We start from the raw sequence: 25,767 nt of genomic DNA on the forward strand, positions 1-25,767 counted from the left end.
TAGTCTATAGGAAGAGGAAGACTTGTGCAACAGCTCATTTTTCATTGTTTAAAACATTATTAGGTGATTGATCTGCTGCTTCCCTGACCATACATGTTACAACGGGGACATTTTTATAAATCCCGCACTATTTACATGGTAAATTAATCTTGTGTTAGATTTACCTTCATCTCCAAGCTTCTACACTCCAAGTATTATTAGGTATTTATTTGTACATCAATTATACATTCAATCATATTTATTGAGCACTTACTGTGTGCAGAGCACTGTGTGGCTTAGTAGAAAGAGCACAGGTTTAGGACATGGGTTCTAATCCCAGTTCCACCACTTGTCTGTTGTATGACCTTGGTAAGCCACTGTACTTCTTTGTGCCTCAGTTACCTCATCAGTAAAATGGGGATTAAGACTGTGAGTCCCATATGGGACAAACTGATTACCTTGCATCTATCCCAGCACTTAGAGCAGTGCTTGGCACATAGTAAGTGCTTAACAAATACCATTATTATTATTATTAATAAGCACTTGAGAGACTACAACACAACAATGAACCAACACATTCCATGCCTACAAGGAGCTCACAGTCTAGGGCAGGGGAGACAGACATTAATATAAATTAATTAATTACAGATATGTACATAAATGCTGTGGGGCTGGGAGTGGTGAAGAGAACAAAGGAAGCAAGTCAGGATGATGCAGAAGGGAGGGGAAGAAGAGGAAAGTGGGGGCTTGTTCAAGGAAGGCCTCCTAAAGATGTGCCTACAATAAGATTTTGACGGTGGGGAGGGTAATTGTCAGATTTGAGGAAGGAGGGCATTCCAGGCTAGAGGCAAGAAGTGGGCGAGGGGTCAGCGGCAAGATAGGCAAGATCAAGGGACAGTGAGAAGGTCAGCATTAGAGGAGCGAAGTGTGCGGGCTGGGTTGTAGTAGGAGAGTAGCGAGGTGAGTTGGGAGGGAGCAAACAAAGCCAACGGTGAGGAGTTTTTGTTTGATGTGAAGGTGGATGGGTAACCAATGGAGTTTTTTGAGGAGTGGGGTGACATATCGTGAATGTTTTTGTATAAAAATGATCCGGGCAGCAGAGTGAAGTGTGGACTGGAGGGGGGAGAAGCAGGAGTTTGGGAGTCAGCATGGAGGCTGATGCAGTAAGCCAGAGAGCTATGATGAGTGATTGTATGAATATGGTGGCAGTTTGGATGGAGAGGATAGAGCAGATTTTAGCAATGTTGTGAAAATGGGACTGACAGGATTTAGTTATGGATTGAATTTATGGGTTGAATGAGAGAGCAGAGTCAAGGATAATGCAAAGGGTACGGACGTGTGAGAAGGAAGGATGCTGGTGTTGTCTACACTGATGGGAAAGTCAAGGAATTTGGAGAGGAATGGTAGGAGGGAGATGGTGAGCAATAGGGTTAAGGGAGGTTGTTTTCAGGATATAATCCCAAACACAGTCCAGCCCTAGGACTAAAACACTGAAGAAGATTGATGGCTGCAGCTCTTCCTAGCGCTTGTGGTAATGCATTCATTTAAATCCTCTACTCCTTATTCTCAGAGACTCTTGGAAGAAGCTAGGTAGCTACATGCCCAGGAGGAGTGCTTCCTCTTGGCTCCACCACTTCAAGCACTTAAAGCCCGAAACTTCAGGCTCCTCCCCGGCCCAAAGCAGCAGTCAGGCCTCCGGAAGGGCCAAGAACAAGGCAAAGCAAGCAGATGCCCAAGTGGCCTGTTCATGTCTCAGTAAACCAGCCTACAGGCCATCATTATTAATAAAAGCATAATTAAAATGGCACTGAAGGGCTTACTATGTATCAAGCACTGTGCTAAACACTAGGGTAGATAAGATAGAAGATCGGACACAGCCCCTGACCCACTCACCCACAGCCTAAGAGGGAGCAAGAAATGGGGTTTTATCTCCATTTTACGCATGAGGAGACTGAGGAAGAGGGAAGGTAAGTAACTCACTCCAGGTCACACAGCAGGCATATGGGGGAGTCAGGACTAGAACCCAGGTCTCCCTGTTCCCAGACCTGTGCTCTCTGCATTAGACCATGCTGCAGGGGTGCTTGCCAGCATGCCAAAAGAGCCGGCCCACAAAACAAGGTTATGAGGAGGTGACTGCTTTCCTAGGCAAATGATTAGCAACACAAGGGAAAGCACAGAGACACTTACCATTGTTCAGAGTTGTAAACTCCAGGAAGCGGTACTCATAAGATACATCAATCTTGGTCTCTACCTGGGGCCTCTTCAGAGTCGAATAGATATTGCCAGGCCGTTTTTCATCACGCTTCTCGAATTTGTTCAGTCCACAACCCATTTCAGCAACTGCTGATGCAGGGAGGAAAAAGAACACAAGTAGGGAAAACACCATTAATATTTTTCCTGGGATTTTGTTTTTAAACATTAGAGAATCAAATCCTCTGTGATTCCCAAGAAGAAAATGTAAATTCCCCTCCAGCCATCATGAAATTTACAGTATAATTTAATAAGTGACTCAGACACCAAATGGGCTATATTCATCACATGTGTCTGGCTCTCTTTCTGTTAAGATACAATTACCAGCTGTCCTATGATTTTACAGGAAGCACAAAGCATACCTGCTTTATACCTTTCTCTGGGTGTAAAAAATAATATGCTTTTGAGGACTGATGTTCCACTATAATTTGTGTACCTGATGAAATGGGATGTAAAAACGTAACACGATGCATTCTAATGCCAGCACACCTCAAAAAAACAACAGCTCTGTCATGACTCTACTGGTTGCTATTGGAGAATAATAAGTTGCTGTTACAGTCTTCAAATCCCAAAGTCCTTTCTACTCTTAAGGGCAAGTATTAGACCAGTATGCAGAAAACATTAAAAAAAACCCAAACCCTAGATGTTGGAGCTTTTATAAAGTTTTAGCTATAGATCCTCTTTTTTCAGATTACGCCACAGGAAATAATAGCACCTTTCCACTGTGCTCGTATAGCCATTTCAGAGCAAAATGAAAACTGGCTGAACATAAATGGCAGAGCAAACAAATTGGAAACAGAAATCAACATGAGTTAGAAAGGAGATTTGTAGTCTAAAAAAGGAAAAGCATTAAAATAATGTGCACCTTTGGGGTGCTGGGTTTACAATCTTTTGGGATTTGAAAACAATGAGATTTCTCTACTTAGGCAGATTCATATAACTGAATTACTTTTTATTCATTTGATATACTTCAGAGTGAGATAGTTTCCTTTTGTGCATTAAAGACTGAGAATACTCAATATTTTCCTACTCTCTGGAGTAGAGGCACTCCCATCAAAGGCAATAATTCACAAAAATATTAAGTGGCCAAGAATATCTCAAATAGAGCTATACAGCGACTGCTTCCTTTTAGAGATAAGCATTTCCCTTCCCTAAATCCATTCACAAGGCAACTAGCTTCCTGAGGCCATTTGGCAAGCTAAAGGAAAATAAACCAAAAGAGTTAGGTAATGTCACCAGCTGGCTGAGGCTTCTTAACCAAAAGTAAACTGAGGAAAACAGCATCAGTTAGGCTTTCACCTTAATGTGTGAACATCAGCACAACGGAAACCATTTGCTTATATAATTTGCATGAATTGGGCTGATAAATGCCTGCTGCGGAAACATCCACACTTTCTGCTCCAAGAGTCAACGGAGGGAAACCTGTGGGCCACTCAATGGATGTCACCCATGCTCCGCTTATCCAAGATGGGACCTGCCTAGAGACGCTGGCTTTGCCTAGGGGCTAAACCCTCAAGTATCATGAGAGGCGGTAGTGTTGTGGGTCTCACCAAAAAGTAAACCTGATCAAACAAAACAAATCACTTAGAGAGTTAAACGATGGCCATTTGGCTGCTTCTGCTACACACTCTGCCGTGATCGCGGGACTTCCTGTATCCCTGAATATTCCCTGCCCTTCCGGCAGTCCTGTGCCAACCAATAAGTCCAATCGGAAGCTTTCTGGAACCCAGGGTCCTCCTCCTCCTAGCTCCTCCCTGAAACACTGGAAGGGTGCGTCCGTGCAGGACAGCCGGAGCCAGAGGACAGAGATGTGCTTCTACAATCAAGTCATTGAGGCCCCATGCAGATCTTCTCCTCCTCCTCTTATTGCCCATGGTAGTAGTTCTCTGGATTCTTCCTGGGGCAGAAGGCCAAGGCCCCCTTAGGGCATGAAGCCAGAGCTGTTTGGAGTTAGCCTAGGTGCATGAAGGAGAGGGGAGGAGGAAGAGTCAAGCATAGAGTATTTGTTCTCCCCACCTTCCCTTCACCTTCAGGTCAGTAGAATCCCGCAGTGGTTAATATCAAAGACAGAGAGCAAGGGCAGATGAAAATGAGTTACTCTTCCTTGGCTTTTCTGCTGCTTTGACTTCCAATGAAACCGTATTTCAGAACAAGGGGGGGAAGGGAAGCCCCTTCAGAGAGCCTAGAAAGTCTGAGGGAAAGAAAGCCCAAGGAGCCACGCCCACTCTCCTTTCCTTCCCTTCCACTAACTCCTTCTCTTGGGACTCTCACAAAGTTATACTAGGCATCAAAAGAGAGACCTGAAACTTTGCGCTGCTTGGGTGAACACTGGAGAGCTAGCATCCTGAAACCCATTCAGTGATTAGTCCTTATAGCTCTCTACAGGTGTGCAACTGTGTTCCTATCTGTTGAAATCCCCAGGACACAGTCATGTCGAAATTACAATTACACACAAGTGTGAAGGAAAGGGCGAAAATGTTTGCAACCAATGTCATCAGCCAGCAAAGAGAAAACTTGCCATAAATGTTTTATTGCAGTAAAGCAATGATTGGTAGCCCATTAGGTTGTCGGTGACTCCAGTTCCGCACCCATGTTCCCAAGCTCCTCCTCCTCTACCTAGTGTGGGCACTGCCCTCAGATGCTATTGAAAATAATAATGCTATGCTTAAGCTGGTTGGCTTTAAAAGATGTCACTTAGTTCATATGTGTCAAGCCCTAATTTGATTAAGCTACATTTGCAGTAGATATTTAAATTTGATATACTTGAATTAAGGTATTTTGGAATTTAATGTGTTCATTTATGTTAGGTTACAAGGAAATTCATCTTTTAGGAGACAACCAAGCTTTTAGCTAAATGGCAACAATGACACTGTGGCTTTGGACATTGCCAATTATCTGCAAGGGGATTCTTCCACTGTGGGAAGAGTTCCCAGGCCTAGGGTTGCTTCTCCCTACTACTACCAACTATTGCTTCCCCATTATCAAGTCAATTCCAGTTCAGTCACATATTTCCCCTCACCATGATCTCATAGTGTGGTCCTTTTGCCTGGGTTGGGGGGGGGGGGAGGCGCAGTGCAGGAGGAGGTCAGTGTAAGCTTCCAGCTAGCTCATATTTGGCTAGCTAGGGTTGGGGATAGATGCTCAGCCGTTTAAATTTAGCTTGCAGGTCCCCCGGTAGGTTTTGAACCATTTCTGAGGTACCCAAGTGCTGCTAAGGAGGGGCTGCAGGATCAGGAGGAGGGCAGGAAAGAGGAGGGTCATTAAACTTGCAGGAACGGCAAGGGCCATGCCTATCCCGCCTGTTCCAGGAGTCTTCTAGTTCCAGGTCTCCACCTTCCCCTGGAAGTTTAGCTTGACTTGGAGGGGATACAGGAAGTCCAGAGAGAACAATATCCCACATACTTCCAAAGTAGATCAGAATCTCCAGACCTCCCCCCACCCTTCCAGGAGTCTCCCAGACCTGGAAGAAGTCCATTCCCTTGGCTTAGGCAGCTTCAACAGCTTATAGGAAGACAGTGAGGTCCTGGAAACCGACACCTCCCTGAGTTTGGGGTACAATATCCATTTCAGCTGCACTTCGCCATGCCTGATGCAAAGAAGGGCAGATAAAAGTTTAAGCATCCCTTGGGCAGGTGGAACCAGCTGCTATTCCATTTTCCCTTGATGGGTAGGGGACAATTCTCCTCTCAACTCCCTGCCCCCCACACCCTATTGCCCGCTGCCATAGGTGAGGGTTTACGTCTATGCTGGTTAGGGTAGTTTGCTATGCCATCCTACACTGGCATCCTTGGAAGGTGAAAAGTTGCTTCACCTTCCTCCCCTCCCCTCTGTCCTTTACCTCTACCAGCCCCAGGGGAGGGAGTCACAAGCCCCGGAAGGGCACAGGAACCATGACGAATAGAAATGTTAAAAGCCAGAGGTTGGAGGAAGGGCAGTTTTAGCCAGTGGTGGGGAGTGGGTGGACTTATCCAGTCACCCCCCAGTGAACCCAGAGGGGGACATGACAAATTTACTCTGTTGAGAAGAAAAAAAAGTTTCTCTGCTCTCAAGGAACCTGTTCTCTCCTTCTCTCACTCACCACCTCCTCCCACAGATAACTCACATACGTCAAGTTCTTAGCCTTCACTTTTTCAAAAAGCTCTTGCAATTCTGCCTTTTCCATGAAGTTTTCCCTAATTTCTCCTTCAAGGTTTCAACTCCAGCCAACAGCTCTTACCATAGCACAAAACTCACACTGATGCTGGTAAGCTAATATATATAACCTTTGAGTGTGTTACTGCAGTTGAATCTTATGACAGTAAAATTTACAACTGTATGTATGTTTGTTATTTTGCTTTCATGTGCTTGTCTGTTATGATCTCTTGAAAAAGAAAGCTTTTAGAGTTAGAGACTGTTAAATTTTCTTTTGTACAATACTCAAAATACTGGTGTGTATATGTCAGTGCCCAATAAATACTATTTGATGATATGCATGTGTCAATAGTAATTAAGAAAAAAATAATTCTAAGTTAAAAATGGAATATCTAAGAGTATCATTCATGTAATGTTCTCTAAGCAGTTCACAAAGCATAGAAAGATTAATTCTTATTAAAACGGCTACATACTTGAAAAAGATTTATGGTCACCAATTTAGTCACCAATTCATGTTACATTTTAATTTCTAGCTGAGGAAGGTTAATAAAAATATGGTAAGTGTTTTTATCAACTCTAAATTTCCAAACACAAATTGGCTTAAGAATGAGCCTTCAGTAGCAACACACCAATTACAGAATTGAAGCAAACTACAAAAATGATTTTAACCAATGCCTTCAGCCAGCAAAAAAGATACGCAAAGAAAACTTGCCATAAATGATTGAACTGTATTAAGCAATCAAGATTGATAACGACATCTAGTCAGTTTGCAAAGTTGTTTTTGCTTTATCTTAATTCCATTTCAAAACCCTGAACTCGATTATCTTCTCAGTCAGCCACACAGTACAACTCAGGAAGCATGACCCCGGTCTAGATGATCCTTATTAACTGGAAGATCACGCCTGAAAATTGTGTCAGTCAGTCAACAAGATATTGGACATCTGTTGTTTACGGAGCTCTATACCAGAGGCTGGGAAAAAGGGTCCAGCCCCAGAGGTGGGATGAATTTGAGGTGGAGTTAAGAGTGTCATCAGGGCAACTTCACCCTCTCTCTTACTCCCTCACTTTTGCACTGTGGAGAGATGTGGAATGGGGCATGGAGAGAGAGGAGCAGGCAAGTGCGGGGAACTAGAGCCCTTCGATGGAGGTGGCACAACTCCTCTTCCAGCTCCAGGGCCACCCTTTTCCTTCTAAGTCTTGCCTGTCACTGCCTCACACAGTTCCTTCTGTTCTGGGCCTGGGTTCCTGATCCTGAAGCCCCTTTCTCCAGCCACCAAGAAGTACCGCCTATTGACAAGGAGTCTCTAACCAGGCCAGACTGGTCTGCAGATGGGCTGGCAACTCAAGTGGCCACAGTCGTGCAGCTCTGGGGGCTCTGCACAACACCAAAGACACGCCATGAATACACCAACAATTAGTGAATCATGGAACACAAGAACCAGGGGAAGGCATTTAACATTATGTAATTTAAAACTTTCCTCCTTTCCTGGGGATACCAGGCAGAAGGCATATAAGCAGGGTGCAAGCTGACAAAAGCTTTGCCAGCCTGCTGATCTGCCACAGGACTTCTGGTAAACAGTGAAGGGAACTGCTGGCCACCTGATGTGAGGCCCAGGGGTCTTCCCACCTGCATAAAAGCCGACAGTGAGTTTATAACATAATGTGTCCTTTCCTTAAATGGGGTGCAGCACTCCAGAATCCCTTCCTGCTTTTGAGGTACACAGGCCCCTAAAAAAGGGCTGGAAGTTTTTAGAAAAGCTGTGACATTAATTTTTAAGCAGAAAGAAAGAATGGGGACTAAGACTTGTGCCATTAGAAAAAACTTTTACTGACTAGAGAAGAAACAAGGATAAAAATTCCCATAGAGGATAGGTGTGTGCAATTTAGCCAAATGGCAAGCAAGATCCCCAACCAAAAGAGACCTTTTTTCCTACAAGAAAAATTAAAATTTCATTTTGATCTTCCCCCATTACTCAAGAGGGTTAATGAGTTTTTAAAAAGGAATAAAAATATAACTGGGATTGATTTTTCTACCTTTAAGTGATGGAAGTGATTCCCACTACTGTTCCTGACTCCATCAAGCTATCACTGAAAATGTTTCAGCTCTCTGTAAACGAAGACTTTAGAAATGAACTAAAGCACTTGTATCAAATGGTGTGAGGGATTGCTGCCTTGATTGGCCCTCCATTTACACTTGCCAAGACCAATCAGAGGCCAATCAGTGCCCCTTAGCAGCCAGCCCTATGGTGAAGCAATGTAGTGGGGTTGAGGAGGGTGTGGGGGAAGAGGCAGGGGGGCGGCAGGGAAGCTGGAAGAACAGAACCTTGAGCAAGGGAAAACCAGGTCTTCTTCCTCCAACTGCAATTGCCAGGGAGCTGCCATTCATGGTAGTGATGTCCCTGATCCTGCCTTTCCCTGACCTTAAGTTGCTGGAGCAGACTTTTCTTCCTTTACACCAGGAAGGCACAGAGTTGGAGAAATACATTTTGAAAGACTGAACTAAAATTTTAGTGTGAAATCAGTAAGTGAGAATTTTCAAGTGGCAGAAACCCCTCACCCCAAAACAATTTTGAGGAAGGAGGTATAAAAATACTCTGCAATGGAGCAACAAAAATATACCCTATTGCAGGACCAGAAAGGATCTGTCCATTATGAACGACCAATAACTCAGTGGGGGGAAAAAAATCCAGGAATAAAGTTATTCACATCAAAAACCTGCTGAGAGGTGAAAAGATGCATATACAACACAAGTGGATGTAAGATGAATACCTGGCAAAGTTTATTTCCTTATAAATTGAAAAATCCATCTCATTGCGATTTTCTTTTCTTTTAAGCTGAAAAAAAACTACTGAGCACTACCAAAATTCAAACTTGAACTGTTGGCAATTTCTTTTGATGTGAAAGGTTGTGTTACATTATTAATAAATAATTATTACTATATTAGCCCTCATGCCCTGGGCTTAAATAAGCACATAGTGCAAACCTAATGAAAAAAATTAATCAGGCAGTAAGCCCAAGACTAATTTAAATAAACTCTTTCTGGTCTGTTTTCTTACTATTCTTATGGCACTATACCTTTTTGTGGGACTTTAAGGGGGGATGTGAGTTTGGGGGAACTCAGTTTCTGCTACTCAAAGCGCTTGTGTTCTTCTCTAATGCTATTGTAAGGGGGAGGAGGTGGACACTGAGTGCGGAAAAACTGGCTTGAGTAAGCATAGGTGGAACTAATCAATCATCTGTATTTACTGAGCACTTACTGTAGGCAGCTCTTGGGAGAGTACAACAGAATTGCCATACATATTCCCTGACCATGAGTTTACAGTCTAGAGGGGGAGATGGGCATTAATAAATACAGAGATGTACATAAGTGCTGTAGGGCTGAGGGAGGGAGGGGTGAATAAAGGGTGCAAATCCAAGTGTAGGGGTGACTCAGAAGGGCGTGGAAGAAGAGGAAATGAGAGTTTAATTAGGGAAATCCCCTTGGAGATGTGCCTTCAATGAGGCTGTGAAGGTGGGGAGCGTAACTGTTAGATATGAAGAGGAAGGGTGTTTCAGGCCAGCAACGAGATGTGGGCGAGAGGTTGGCAGTGAGACAGACAGGACTGAGGTATAGTGAAAGTAACTAGCAGACAGTGAAAGTCTCTGGGGCCCTGAAGTTGCAGAAGGAGCTACAACAACCCCAGGTTGGCCATCTTGGCGCAGGAGGCATCACTGAGAGCCTAGAGGACCCCAGGCCACAGGTGCCTGAAAGCCACACCCTTATTGCCAGGCTTTGGGCTGCTCCCAACAGACTTCACCTCCCCCAACCATAGGCCTGCTTGGAGTCAGCAGTCAGGGAGACCCACTCTGGGTCTGAAGCAATTTCAAACCCCAGGGGGCTCCCAGGTCAGTTCTAGGACTTCCCTGGAGGTATCATTCTGCCCCAAGGCATCTTAACAATGTCTAGACAGAATGGGACACTCCACCCACTGAACTCCTCTCCAGAGATAGGTTCCCCAGGTGCCAAATGGTTCTGGCACTGACCCCCTCAGGGCAGCCTTGAGGTCCCAGAAGCCCCAGAATAGCTGGTGGAGAGGGTCAGCCATAACCCTGAAACTTGGAAGCCCCATTTGGTCTTTGCAGCCCTCGGCAGATTTACATGTCATATTCTTTGGAGCTGGTACCATTTGGACATTTGAATAGTGGCTAGATTAGGTTTTGGGAGGCATGAAAAACTGTTAGCATTAACTGTAAAACCATCCTCCCCATTGCCAAGGCCTGCTAGCCTGGCATTAATCTTGAGTCCTGCATCTTGCTACTCATGTTCAGCCTGTTATTTTTTCCTCCTCCTCCTGGATCCTCCCCTTCCACTCCATCCATCCAGCCACTACCTTAGACCAATTGTTCAAAGTTGAGCACTTACTAGCTGCATAGTACTAGATTAAGCTCTTGGGAGAATACAATACAGACAGATACAATACAGTAGACCCAATCCCTACTCACAAAGAGTTTACAGCTAAAAGTGGGAGATGGACAATAACTTCCTCTAGCCTCTCCAGGCTATACTTCACTCTGCTGCCTGAATCATTTTCCTAAAAAGCCATTCTGCATTTCTCTCTCCACTCCTCAAAAGCCTCCAGTGTTATCCTTTCCTCTCCACATCAAGCATAAATTCCTAAGCACTGGCTTTAAGGCACTCCATGAGCTCTCTCCAGTAAATTAATCTTCCACTTCAACCCAGTTCACATTCTTTTCTCCCAAACTAACCTTTTCACGTCACCCTCCTCTGACCTTCTTCCTGCTTCAAGTCTCCAGACCACAGCTCTTGCATCTTCAAAGTTCTCCTGAAATCCCATCTCCTCCAAGAGGCTTTTCCCAATTTGGGGAAAACTACCACCTCAGCTCTTAACGCTCTACTATTTAGGCACTTACTATTCACATATCCATCTTTCCATTCTCTTTTCCTTCTATCTGTAAATTCATTCAATCCTATTTATTGAGCCCTGTGTTTTTTCAAATTAGTCTTGGACTTACTGCCTGATTTTTTTTTCACTCTGTGCTCCTTTAAGGCCAGGGTATAAGGGCAAATATAGTGATAATTATTTATTGATAATGTAGCACAACCTTTCACATTTATTTGAATAAACTCTTTGTAACTGTCTCCCCCATTAGATTTTAAACTCTTGGAGAGCAGGGTTCAGGTCTTTAAGTACAGGTATCTGCTCCCAGTAGGTACTCAAATCAACAGTAGTGCTGAGGGCCAAAGTTCCTCTTCAGAAGACTCAAATTTAATGTCAAATCTCCATTATTTTAGCAGGGCTAACTAACCATTCTTGACATAACAACAGAAGCGACAGAGTCAGTAAGGAACAGAAGGCATCTTACTGGATTTCAATAGTCATTTAAAGGCTACAGTGTTCCCACCCTCATTTTCAATATGAAACAGGGGCTGGTAACATCATTTTTTGTAATAACTCAGACCGGTTCAATTTAAAACAAAAGTACCAGCTCTTTCTCCTTGTCAGCCAAGGCTCATTGCCCTCATAGATCTCCTTCTTTGGAGAACTTTAAAAGTAAGTTCTCCAGCCTTTTCTCTGCAGTAGTTTAATTGGGCCTTGCCTAGAAGCAGGGGTGCACTAGAGTGGGGTCTTCTGAACTGTTTTATTTCGGATGGGGGTGAGGAAATATCAAGCAAGTGGCAGATACCAACTTTTAATCTTGAACAAAGGTGTGATCTTGGGGCACAGCTCCAGGGAACTGACGTGGCAGGGAGACCTTCAGGGAGTAGTAAAGATGCACCCTGTGAGCCAGAGTTGCCCTCAGCAATGGTACTTCGAGCCAGAGACCACGCCTATAGAGTGACTGTCACATCAAGCCAGAAACCCAGGGAGGTGACAGATGGAAAGGCAGGAACAGATGGAGAAGCACAGAAACCCAAAGAGTCATTCACTTACCTGGGCTATTACTCTGGGAAGCCAATCTGCCAGGCTCAGGAGTGTGGGACTCCATACCTGCCATAGTCTGGATTGTCTAGCAGGAGCTGAGGATGTCCTTAACTCCAAGATGGGGCTAAATATCCATCTCCCACTCCATCTAGGGCAGACCCAGACCCACCTCTGCCAACAGAAGGATGGCAAGGAGCCTGGTCAACCATGAGGTTGGGGGGCGGGGGTGAGGATCAAAGAGACTTGCAGCCCTGCACCCAATATAAGCACAGTGGGCCAGTCATTACTGTAGTCTATACACAAAATAGCCCTCCATCATCCCATGGTGAGACACAGCCATGCCATCCCCTCTACCATTAGGAAAGCAGCCCTGGTCTCCAAGAACCCTCTCCCTCACTCCCTCCAGGAGGATTTGGGGAAAATGACAGAAGTTTGACACCAACCTGCTCTTCCAACAGCTCTGGCTTCCCAGCTGGTGCACTAACAGGTGAAGCAAACTAGCTCTGATTGGGCTTCTCACCATACACATAAACACGCATTCCTGCCCAAAACGTAGCACACTGGAATCAGGTGAGTGTAAGGTCTTCTAGGGCAGGCCCTGGGTCTTCTTTAATCATATGATCCCAAGTTCCTGATACAGTGCCCTGCCCTGAGGAAGGACTCAGTAAATGCTGATAAGAATGTTGGGATGGCATTGGGCCTGGTCTTGAACCCTGGGAAGCCCTATGGTGGGGAGAACAGCTGGCAGACCCGTAATTGAGAATGAAATCGACATTTACAAGGACGGAGCCAACTTAGTGACAGCAGTCTTTCTAAGGAGAGGCAAAGACTTACCAGTAAACAAGAAGGCCAACACTTTTCTCTCATACTCTATCAGTAAAGCAAACACTACTGCTTGGTGCCAGGCTAAGGGGTATGGGTGAGTCCCAGAGTTCCTCATTCCATTCACTGGTTGACGAGCACTGAGCTAGACAGCTTTGCAAAGTCTCTATATGCTCTATGAATCTCTGGTTCAGTGAGTCTCCCCATGCTTCAAATCAAAGGGAGACTAGATCCAGCAGGATCCTGCCTACCTTCTGCTTTGTTTCCAAGTAAGGCTGGAAAAACATAAAAGGAAATCCAAGGAGTTTTGTAATGCAAGCAAAAGGCAGTCTGTGGTACACAGGCAGTACGTAGAAAGGTGTAGCCTGTAAACGGCTATACATTTGACAGGGAAAAAAGTTATCTGACTTCAAATCTACAACGATGAAATAACTGGGTAATTGCTTAACTATCCCCCGCAATTAGCCTGGGTTGATGTATATGCTATTCACTTTCCCTTCAATCATGCCTGTGGGTTCAGTCATAACGCAGGATCTGATTTATCCTCCAGTTAGTCTCCCCAAAGCAACCAGAGTTGCAGAGTTCCTTGGGGCCAAAACAAAAACGTCCAACACAATGTGACAATGTGACATTTAACTTCCTTAGTGGGATACAGGTGTACATCCTCTATCTGAACTTTGGAAAACTACGGGGCTTAGTGGAAAGAGCATGAGCTTGGGAATCAGAGGACGTGGGTTCTAATCCCGGCTCTACTTGTCTGCTGGGTAACCTTGGGCAAGTCACTAAACTTCTCTGTGCCTCAGTTACCTAATCTGTAAATTGGGAACTAAAACTGTGAGCCCCACATGGGACAACCTGATTACCTTGTATCTACCCCAGCACTTAGAACAGTGCTTGACACTTAGTAAGCATTTAACAAATACCATCATTACTATTATTATTACCCTGAACATCACCTGAGAAAAACACTATGTAAGGGGTCTCTAATAGCCTCATGTCCACTAGCCCACGCTTTAATAAAAGCTGGGGCTTCGACCCCGGGGCTGGGTGGAAGGGGACCTGGGCAGAGCGGGGCACTCCACTCAATGTCTGACAACTCAAAACAGCTGTAATGATTTCCCAGACTAATATGTCCCAAACAGGGGGGCATAGGACCAATTAGGCCCGGAGGATGGGGGCACCAGAGATGGAAGAGGAAGAGTGAAACCCCACCCTGACCAGGTGGCTGTGGTGGGCCTGCTGCCCCAAGCCCACCCACCGCCACCGTGCCCCCTGGCTGCACCCGGCCAAGCAAGAGGGCAAGGACGGGGGCCTTTCTTCACCTTGCCCCAGGGCAGCTTCCTGAAAGTCGACGGGGATGCGGGAAGGGGGAGCCGCCAACTTCTTGAAATAAACACAAATGGGCCCGAAATAGACGCTGGAGCGACAGAAACCCGAGACTGGCCTGCAATCCACCGTGGAGGGGAGCCCGGGCAGGAGGCAGGAGCTGTTAGGAGGTTAAGGAAAAGCCTCCGGACGGTCAAATCCCCGGAAGATCCAAAGCTGAACGACTCTGAATCCCTGGAAGATCCTGAGCTGAACGACTCCGTGCCCAGCTGAAGAACTCCATGCCCCCATCCTCAAACCTGGACCGAGCAGCTATGGGGAGGGGTCCCGGCCTGACTTCTCAAAGACAGGTTTCTGGGGGTCCACCCTCCTCCCAGACAACCCTGTCCACAAACCCTGAGAAGCAGCGGGACGAGAACACGGTCTTGGCAGTCAGAGGACGTGGGTTCTAATCCCCCCTCCCCCCCTCCGCCCACTTGTCTGCTTGTGTTACCTTGGGAAAGTCCCTTCACTTCTCTGGGCCTCAGTTCCCTCATCCGTAAAATGGTGATTAAGCCTGGGAGCCCCACGTGGGACGACCTGATTACCTCATATTCATTCAATCGTATTTATTGAGCTATTACTCTGTGCAGAGCACTGGGCTAAGCGCTTGGAATGTACAATTCGGCAACAGAGAGAGACAACCCCTGCCCAACAACGGACTGACAGTCTAAAAGGGGGAGAGAGACAGCAAAACAAAACAAGTAGGCATTTTTCAATACCATCAAAATAGATAAACAGAATCGTAGACATATACACATCTACCCCAGCGCTTACAGCAGTGCTTGGCACATAGTAAGCGCTTAACAAATTCCACCACCACCATCATCATCATTTTTATTAATAATAACCCTTCCCTTCTTCCTCCTCCTCCTCGCAGCGGGGAGAGACTTGGAAAGAGGGGCAGCCAGCCCGGTGCGGGCAGGGATTGTCTCTCTTTTGGCCGTATTCTACTTTCCAAGCGCTTAGTACAGTGCTCTGGAACAGTAAGCGCTCAATAAATACGACTGAATGAGTGACTATCCCCCCAAGTCCAAGGCGCGCACACACACACATGCAGACTCACCTTCCTCCGCCCCGCTCCTCTGTCCCCGACCCCTCTGAGCCCCCCGGCCCGAAACTAAAAACGTCGGCGGCCGGGGAAAGTTGGCGGAGCTGCAGGGGGGCTCCGCCCGCGCCCGGTCCTTCCCTCCTCGTGCCCCGCCCGCCGCCGTCACCTGCCCCACCGCTAGGGGGCTCCCGCTGGGCTCCGCCCGCGGCCAGTCCTTCTTCGTGCCCCGCCCGCCGCCACCTGCCCCGCCGCTAGGGGGCTCCCGTTGGGCGCCGACCGCGGCCGGTCCTTCCTTCCTCTTACCCCGCCCGCCGCCGCCACCTGCCCCGCCGCTAGGGGGCTCCACGGGGCTCCGCCCGCGTCCGGTCCTTTTTCGTGCCCCTCCCGCCCGCACCTGCCCCGCCGCCAGGGGGCTCCACTGGGCGCCGCCCACGGCCGGTCCTTCTTCGTGCCCTGCCCGCCGCCACCTGCCCTGCCGCTAGGGGGCTCCCACTGGGCGCCGACCGCGGCCGGTCCTTCCTTCCTCGTACCCCGCCCACCGCCGCCACCTGCCCCGCCGCTAGGGGGCTCCCGCTGGGCGCCGCTCGCTCCCGGTCCTTCGTGCCCCGCCGCTAGGGGGCTCCTCTGGGCGCCGCCCGCGGCCGGTCCTTCTTGGTGCCCCGCCCGCCGACACTTGCCCCGCCGCTAGGGGGCTCCCGCTGGTGGGGCGCGGCCGAGGGAGGCGGTGTTGCGTGCGGGGAGCGCGCGCCCGGCTCTCTCTCTCTTGCAGCCTCCTCCTCCTCCTCCTCCTCCTCCTCCCTCCACCCGCCCCGCACCCACCTTTCGCAGCCCGCTGGGCGAGAGGATGCGGGACCCGGCGCCAGGCGATGGTTGCTTTCGTCCCGCGTGGAAAGTTTGGGCCATGAAGGTGCGGGGAAGGGGGTGGGCAGGGCGACCACGCGCACAGCGAGGCGGGCGCTCCAGCGGCGAGGACGAGCGCAAAGCCGCTTGCGCCCGGGCGCAGTCGGGCACCTCCGCGCCGCCGCCGGCTACACTTCCTCTTCCTCTCAACTCATGTGCAAAATATGTTGTTCTGCATGTTCAGGGGGAAAACCACACGCTCTCCGGCGGCGGCCGCAGACCCACCGAGCTCCCCCGCCTCTCCAGGCTGCTGCCTGGAAGACATCAGGGCTGCCTGGCACGACCCACTCCTTCCCTCCCTCCTTTCCTCTCCTCCCCTCCCCTCCCAGCTTTTCTCCTCCCTCTCTCCTCCCCACTTCTTTCCCTCCCATTACTCCCTGTCTCCGTCCTCCTCTTCCCCTCACTTCTTTCCCTCCCCTTATTCCCTGTCTCCGTCCTCCTCTTCCCTCTTCTCCTCACTTCTTTCCCTCCCCTTATTCCCTGTCTCCATCCTCCTCTTCCCTCTTCTCCCCACTTCTTTCCCTCCTCTTGTTCCCTATCTCCATTCCCTGTCTCCATCCTCCTCTTCCCTCTTCTCCCCACTTCTTTCCTTCTCCTAGTTCCCTGTCTCCATCCTCCTCTTCTCTCCACTTCCTTCCCTCCCCTTGTTCCATGTCGCCATCCTCCTCTTCCTTCTTCTATCCACTTCCTTCCCTTCCCTTGTTCCTTGTCTCTGTCCTCCTCTCTTCTCCCCACTTCCTGCCCTCCCCTTTTTCCCTGTCTCCATCCTCCTCTTCCTCTTTTCCCAACTTCTTTCCCTCCCCTTGCTCCCTTTCTCCATCCTCCTCTTCCCTCTTCTCTCCACTTCTTTCCCTCCCCTTGTTCCTTTTCTCTATCCTCCTCTTCCCTCTTCTCTCCACTTCTTTCCCTCCCCTTGTTCCTTTTCTCCATCCTCCTCTTCCCTCTTCTCTCCACTTCTTTCCCTCCCCTTGTTCCTTTTCTCCATCCTCCTCTTCCCTCTTCTCTCCACTTCCTTCCCTCCCCTTGTTCCCTGTCTCCATCCTCCTCTCCACTTCCATTTTCTCCTTCATTCTTTACACCATCTCTCCTCTTTCTTCTTCTCCCTGCCCTCCCTTACCTTTATTTTCCCATCCGTTTCTGCCTTCCCCTTCTCTCCACCATCCCTTTCATTAAATAGTATTTATTGAGCGCTTACTATGTGCAGAGCAATGTACTAAGCTCTTGAGCATTATACTAAGCCTCCCTATATACCCCACTTCTATGTCCCATTCAGCCCCTTCCCTCTTCCCTTCCTAGCTCTCCAGCCCACCTTCCAACTCTCCTGCCTCAGTGTTGGGGCGGGGTCCCCAAATTTTCTCAATCCCCATTTCACTCCCCAAGGCCTTGTTTGAACTGAGGCCGCCAGTCTCGTGGTATAGCAAAGAGAGGCTGCCAGTAGAGGTGCCAATTCCGTGGAAAAACAGGTTCGTGTCCCACAGGGTTCCAGCTGTGAAGCAAAATGGGGATTCTCAGACCCATTTATCCTAGGTCTCCAGCAAGATCCGAGAGTCTCCAAATAAGGCTTAAAACAGGACAGGCCTAAGATGTTTGGGCCCCCGCCAGGGCAGGGAAGAATTGGCCTCCCCTCCCACTCTGGATGACATTCATTCATTCCATAGTATTTATTGAGTGCTTACTATGTGCAGAGCTCTGTACTAAGCACTGGTAGTGTACAATTCGACATTTGTATGCACTTGGCATTCTGTGTGACATCACCTCCTTACGCCACAGTCTCTCACAGCGTGAAGTGTGACATACATAGATTACTCGGCATATATACGCAGCATTCGGTAAGGACATCCTTTGGAAGCCCACTGGAAGCTGAGAGTGTTTCTCTGGGGGGAAAACTGACCCACCCTTGTTGCTGGAGAGCCAGTGCATTCTCTTACCACTACCCTTTTCAGACAGGTGTCACTTCCGAATCGGTCTGGGCATTTTAAAGTTTTAATCACTACCTCCTACTCTGATGCCATGAACCGAGGTGGTCACTCACCTCCCACACTGTCTGTAATTGGACCTGGCTGAAGACCTGAGCTATTAGCCCTTCTAAACCTGCCACTCCCTAATTTAAACCTGCTTGCCCTCTCCAAAACCCTGGTCCCTTCTCACACATCCTGGTTCCTCCCCACCAAACACTAAAAGTTGGTCCCTCTGTTGGCAGGTAGCAGGGGCTGAAGAGAAGGAGGGCAGGCTGTAGGGAAAGGGAGAGGAGAGAGAGTGGATTAGATGGACAGCAATTAGGATGGTGTGGCTGCAGGAGCTCAGGGCTGAGTTCCTAATTTTGTTTTGCGCCTTCCTTTTCACCCCAAGTGTCTTTATCCCATGCCTCACAGGCTACCAAAGTTGATGTCTTTTAGGGAAGTGTTGGTGGGGTGCTTTCAGAGACACCCTAACCCTTCACAAGTTCTTTGGCTGTTTTGAAGAATGGAAAATTCTGAGGAATTATTTGGCTTGAATAACAGAGACATGGCTTAGAGGATCAACCAATCAATCAGTCATTGGTATTTATTGAGCTTACTATGTGCGAGTAATTATCCTAAATGTTTAGGGGAATACAAAACAACAGAGTTGGTAAGTAGAAATGTTCCCTGCCCACAAACAAGCATACAAGTCAGAGGGGAGACAGACATCAAAATAAATAAATTGCAGATATGTACGTAAGTGTTGTGGGGCAGAGGGTGGAGTGAATATCAAATGCTTAAAGGGTACAGATCCAAATGCAGAAGTGACTCAAAGAAGAGGGATTGGGGGAAAAGAGGACTTAATAAGGAAAGGCCTCCTGGATGAGACATACTATTCATTCATTCAATAGTATTTATTGAGCACTTACTATGTGCAGAGCACTGTACTAAGCGCTTGGGATGAACAAGTCGGCAACAGATACAGTCCCTGCCGTTTGACGGGCTTACAGTCTAATCGGGGGAGACGGACAGACAAGAACAATGGCAATAAACATACTAGGAGATCATGACACCAAAAAGTAGGGAGAAAAGGGGTTGGGCAGCAATTAAATTGCTTGCCTTTCTTTAGGATAGGAATAAAGACAATATTTGTCTTTGTGAAGATTCTTGTTACTTTATATCTTCTACCATTCCTGACTTCCTCTGCTTTCTCAAGGGAGGGTTTCCTTTTCCTCTCTATTTTATTTTGGAGTTGCCAGGGTCATTTCCCTTGGGGCAGAATCTGATACTAAACATGGGCCTTTGGGTGTGTTAGGCCTCAGAAATGTCATCATCTCTCATTTCTTCAACATTTGATACCCTCTATGCAGTGGTTGGTTGTCCTATTCCTTTCTCTTATTTGTGGGCTTAGATACCTGTTTGAGGATGGCAATGCTGACAGTTGAGGTGGTGATGAAAAGGCACCACTGAAATACTCCATTTCACTCATCTATTCCATGTAAACACAGATCTTTGCTGGGCAAGGAAAATTTGTGCTTTAAATGCCCTTCCCTTCTCAACTACACCCCAAAGCAGCGTGGCTCAGTGGAAAGAGCCCGGGCTTGGGAGTCAGAGGTCATGGGTTCAAAGCCTGGCTCTCCCACTTGTCAGCTGTGTGACTGTGGGCAGGTCACTTAACTTCTCTGTGCCTCAGTTACCTCATCTGTAAAATGGGGACTAACTGTGAGCCTCACGTGGGACAACCTGATTACCCTGTATCTACCCCAGTGCTTAGAACAGTGCTCTGCACATAATAAGTGCTTAACAAATACCAAGATTATTATTAATTTATGCTTTAAAGTGTACTGACAACGATGCAAGTCCCCACTTTCAAAACCGTGATAGAAAATGTCCAAATCAAAAACAATTGAATTGTGCCACCTGAAAAAGTCTGCAAGAGAAGAAACCCTCAAAATTCTCATGCACAGCAAAGTCTAGGTGTGGATAATGTATCCTTCCAGTTGCCCATCCACCTCGGCATCAAGCAGAAAGTCTTTACCACCGGCTTTAAAGCACTCAATCACCTCGACCCCTCCTACCCCATCTCGCTACTCTCCTTTTACAACCCATCCTGCACTCTTCACTCCCCTAATGCCAGCCTACTCACTGTACCTCAATCTTTTCTATCTTGTTGCCAACCTCTCGCCCACGTCCTGCCTCTTGACTGAAACGCCCTCCCTTTTCATATCCGACAGACAATTTCCTTCTCTACCTTCAAAGCCTTATTGAAGGCACTCCTCCTCCAAGAGCCCTTCCCTGGCCAAGCCCTCATTTCCTCTTCTCCCACTCCCTTCGGTTTCACCCTGATTTGTTTCCTTTACTCACCACCTGCCCTCCCTGCCAGGCCATATAGCACTTATCCATATCCGTAATGTATTTATTTATATTAGTCTGTCTCCCCCTCGAGACTGTGAGTTCACTGTGGGCAGGGAATGTATCTGTTATATTGTTTTGCTGTACTCTCCCAAGCACTTGTATAGTGCCTTGCACTCAGTAAGCTCTCAATAAATACGATTGATTGATTGATTGATTCTAGTTCCTCTCCTCCCTTCAGGTTCTTTCTCAGGGTTAACTGGTGATAATTATCCTTGCTCCTTATAACAGTTGTGTTGAGGACTCTCTGGATCTTCTTCATTCCACCCTGATGCACTCTCACTGTTACAGCTCACAGAACACAGTCCCACATTCCACACACAGGTTTATGCTGACAAAGAAAGTGGATACCGGACCATTATCCACCTAATATGCCCACCCAAATCCACTGAGAAGTGAACAAGAGGAAATGGACTTAAAACGGAAGAGATTTTGGCTGGACATGTGGACTTAACTCCTTGGCTATTAAAAGAAACAAAACACTGAAATAAGCTAACCCGAGGAGGTTGTGACCTCTCTGTCTCTGGAGGAGAAAAGGACAATAAACTGTTTCTTTCGAGTGGTTCATTTGCTCAGCTTCTGAGAGGCAGAGGGCTGGATCAGATGAACTCTCACAACTCTAGGATTCTCACTAGCAAATCAGTTTCCTTAAATCCCTAAAACTTGATCTATCCAAATAATGGAAGAAAATGTGATTTTTTAAAAATTCGAATTATGTGGATCATTGACTCATTTCCTCAGTTCACTTAGCTAACATACACCTGACCAGTGGTGTGATGCTCGAGCCATAGATTCTAACCAGCCTGGCTAGCTGGGTCTCACCTCTGACTGACCTCTCTCTGCCAGCTCAAGCCCAAAAGATGTTAGAACTGCATCCTAGTGGGTTACCTTGGCAACCCCACAATGTCATCCGTTAGAATGTCCTAGGGCTGCAGCTTTTAATTCTATCACAGCAGTCACATCAGGGGTCATGTAATAGTGTTGTTTTTCCTACATTGGTACTCCCCCCTTCTATGATTTAACACTAAGTGCTTGGGGAGGGAGCTGAGCACCAGGAAAATCATGCTATTAAAGCTCCGCAGGCCACAGATGGTTCCAGAGCAAATGCCTCAAGCACTAGCCAGAGGCCCAACATAATCCTAAAGTTAACAATGGACCTTCTGACCTGTGACTACTGGAACCACCCAGCAGCAGCAGACACAAGGAGCTTTGAATTTAAAAGTTTGACATCATGAATATGCTGTACGTTACAGAAAAGGACAGTAGCTTTGGTGACAATGGTGTTCCATAAAATCAGCTATGTGGATCAGAAGGCCAACAAACTTCAAATGCCATAGAGGACATAATTTTTTCATTACTGTTTGTGTTTTTTAATTTCTTTTATCATTTCTGGAGAGAACCTTGTTAGTGGGATCCCGGGCTCTTCACATTTTAGCTCCAGTGCTAGTAAGAGAAGTTCTTTCTTCAGTGGATTTACCCTCTGCACCCCCTTCAAAACCTTACTGAAGGCACATCTCATCCAAGAAGGCTTCCCAGACTAAGAGCCACTTCTTCTCCTCTCCCACTCCCTTTTGCCGTCATCCTGACTTGCTCCCTTTGCTCTTCCCCTCTCCAAGCCCCACAGCACTGATGTATACATCTATAATTTTATTTATTTATATTGATGTCTATTTGCCTTGATGTCTGTCTCCCCACCTCTAGACTGTGAGCTCGTGGTAGGCAGGGATTGTCACTTTTTATTGTTGTATTGTACATTCCTAAGAACTTATTACAGTGCTCTGCACACAATAAGCACTTAATAAATACGACTGAATGAATGAATGAGTGCATGGGGTAGGGCTGGGGGAGAGACAAGGGAGGTTATGTGGTACGAGGCAGTGGGGAAGTATGTGCAGGACAGGGTCTTGGCTCAACCTCCTGGGCTGTGCCAATGCATAAAAAGAAGTCAAGCAATTATTATTGGAAATTGATCAATAAAGCAGCCATTCAAACTGCCCCGCCCACAAAACCTTTTTTTTTTAAATCTTTTTCCAGAATTGACCTCAATTCCTCATTCATTTTTCTGGGGAAGACTCAGTCTTGGAGTCCTACTTGAAGCAACTCTGCTCTTCCTCGGTTTAAGTGCTCTGCCAAACCCACCCACTCCCCAAAGGCAAGCCTTGGGTATGCAACAGCTTCCAGTGTGAACCAGAGGAGAGGAAGGGTGGAAGCAGCAGCAGGCCCCCAGATGACTCCAGCAGACAACATTTGAAGAACATCGGGCCCAGCCTTCAGATTTCAGGGGCCATTAATAGGGCAATTTAGCTCACCCACTTCCACCAAATCACCTTCTCTCTCTCCTCTGACTCTTTCCTTCCCTATTAATCTTATTCTTATTCATATATTTGTTAGCATATGAGGATTAACAGAGGTGGATTTACCATTTTGCTGAATATAGTAGTAATAGCAGTAGTACAACTGTTTGAGCACCCCCTGGGGGCACCGCCCTGTGGTATGCTGGAAAAGTACAAAAGGAGTATCACAGTGCCTGCCCTCAAAGAGCTTATACTCTAATGGGGGAGACAGAATAAAAGCATTCACAGGGTAATCAATATAAATAATTGAATGTACAATTGAATAAAAGTATATACAGCACTAAGCTTATAGCCAATCCTTAATTTTCTACTAATACATTTTAAATAAAATGTTAAATCATTGTAAAATAATTTTTTATAAAAATATGTTTATTGCATTGGGAGCTTACTGCGATATTTACACAGCACAATACTTAGCCTTTCTTTCGGCAAAGGGATTCATAATAACTGAGATCGATGACAATACAGTTTCTCTATTGCTTTTTACTTCAGCTCCGTTTTGTTCCACACTCCAATCAACCTTTATCTTCCATCATTTGTCATTTTAGAATAAGGAACACTGACTCATGCAGAGCTGGCTCCTGAAACCAGCTCACTCCCCAGGGCTGCCACAGATGGAATAGGCACCCCGCCATATTGGTTGTGGTGCGGCAACCTGCTCAGATAGTTTGTCAGCCATAAATTATAATTGGAAAAAAAAATACATGCCCCTACCTTACATTAGTAATGTAAACACTTTTTGGTTCTAAGCTTTTTGCTTTTCGTTTCTCACAGAATGTTGCCGCCTCAACCCCAAAATGTGCTGCTCCGGGTCAAGGCCTAGAGGGCCTTTTGGGAAATCCACCACCATGTTAGAGCTAATTAGGAAACTTCCAGAAGTCGGCTGGAAGCACTGAAGCTAACCCTAGAGACCAGAGCCAAGAAGGAAAAGAGAATAAAAAAGAGGCTCACTTACAAACAGTGCTGGATTTCCCTGCAGGTCTCAACATAGAGCTGTAAATTAGTGGAGGGAAATAGAAAGAGGGGTTGTGCACTGACTTTTCAGAAAAATAAATGAACTAAAAACTTTAATGAATAATACAGTTTGTATATTTTAGTATTGCAATCAATCTATCGTATTTATTGAGCATTCACTGTGTGCAAAATCCTATAGTAAGTGCTTGGGAGAGTAAAATACAAGAGAGTTGGTAGACACGTTCCCTGCCCACCAGGAGCTTATTCTAGCAATGTATTCCCTCTAAACTCTCCAAGCACAATTCAGTCTAATAACGAAGGTCATATGTCTCCATGTAAATGGATGTCCTGCCTTCTGGTTCTACAGCAGACTGTGTGGGTTGCAGCTGGTTCTCAGCCAGTCTGGTCCGGCTCCACCCGGTATGGACATGGAACTGGATGCCTTTATGTCTGGAAATTTTCTTTTCAGGGCAGAGCCTCCCTCTGCCATGGTTCCTGCTATCAAATTCTGTGGATTGGATTTAGCGCTTGAGCTTACATGGATGGGGAAGGACATGCAAAGGAACTAAAGAAAATGTGGGGGGTGGTCAGCAAACCCCAGAGAAGCACTCTAAGTTCAGGTCCGATCTGGGCAAAATTGAACAGACTTCTGCAAAAATGGCACTGGAAGATATCATAATATTGCAGAGTTAATAATAAGAATAATAATGGCATTTGTTAAGTGCTTACTATGTGCAGAGCACTGTCTAAGCACTGGGGGGATACAAGGTCATCAGGTTGTCTTGCGTGGGACTCATAGTCTTCATCCCTATTTTACAAATGAGGTAACAGGCACAGAGAAGTGAAGTGACTTGCCCAAAGTCACACAGCTGACAAGTGGCAGAGCTGGGATTAGAACCCATGACCTCTGATTCCCAAGCCCGGGCTCTTTCCATGGTAGAAGTAGTCATAGTAGTAACAGCAGCCATGCTACCTGCTTGGGAAGTAGAGAATGATGAAGTGACATGTGCCCTGCCCACGGGTAACTTGCACACTAAAGGCATAGACCACATTAAAATATAGACAACTAGAGAGATCAGAATCAATGAGTGGAGCAGATTGATGCACCAGTGTGCTAAGGAGTGTGTGAATAATCTCAGATCTAGGTTTTTGGGATGCCATTTGCTGGTCATCTTCCTCATATGACTGCTTGACCACAATGTGAGTTCATCCCAGGAGCGGCACGATTGTGTGAGAGACAAAATGCCTCATTTTAAAAATCAATGCGTCAGAAGAAGCAGGCTGAGTAGAGCTCAGTATAAAATGGCTAAAATGAAAAGTGAGAGAGAGAAAGATGTATTGTCAGAGAACTATTGTCATAGATCTCCAAGTCATCATTAATATCGCTGCTGAAAGGAAGGTGAGATGAAAAAACTCAGGGTGGCAAGACGTTCAATGTTTATGAGAGCCAATGGGCTTAGGGCATATAGGCAGCAAAACCCCTTCTCGGTCCTCTAGTTAAATTTCAACCATAAACAAATGATTTGTTATTTAATGAAGCACACAGTAACTGGTGTGTTTCTTGGGGAGCCTCTGCTAACCCGCAGAAACCCCCACCTCCTTTCACATTTTGGAAAGCCTTTGGAGGGTTTTTTTTGTCAGTCTCCTTTCACATTTTGGAAAGCCTTTGAAGGTTGTTTTGTTTT

General features: G+C 46.7%; 1 protein-coding gene across 9 annotated transcripts in view; it reads right to left on the reverse strand.

Moving 5' to 3' along the window:
- Positions 1-25,767, reverse strand: part of RFTN1 (raftlin, lipid raft linker 1) — a 163,645-nt gene that overhangs the window by 131,634 nt on the left and 6,244 nt on the right. Inside the window, exons 1-2 of one of the 9 annotated variants that reach the window (XM_029070775.2) lie at positions 16,342-16,570; positions 2,167-2,322 (exon numbers count right to left, since the gene is read on the reverse strand). In XM_029070775.2, coding sequence (XP_028926608.1) covers positions 2,167-2,311 — 145 coding nt within the window. In that variant the 5' untranslated portion in view covers positions 2,312-2,322; positions 16,342-16,570. Of the gene's footprint in view, positions 1-2,166; positions 2,323-12,293; positions 12,634-12,727; positions 13,091-15,537; positions 15,623-16,341; positions 16,571-25,767 lie in introns of those variants that run through there. The other 8 variants (XM_029070772.1, XM_029070777.2, XM_029070773.1 and 5 more) reach the window with 8 other exon arrangements.

This window comes from Ornithorhynchus anatinus, chromosome 8, assembly GCF_004115215.2.
Source record: "Ornithorhynchus anatinus isolate Pmale09 chromosome 8, mOrnAna1.pri.v4, whole genome shotgun sequence".
In the NCBI taxonomy this organism is placed as follows: domain Eukaryota; kingdom Metazoa; phylum Chordata; class Mammalia; order Monotremata; family Ornithorhynchidae; genus Ornithorhynchus; species Ornithorhynchus anatinus.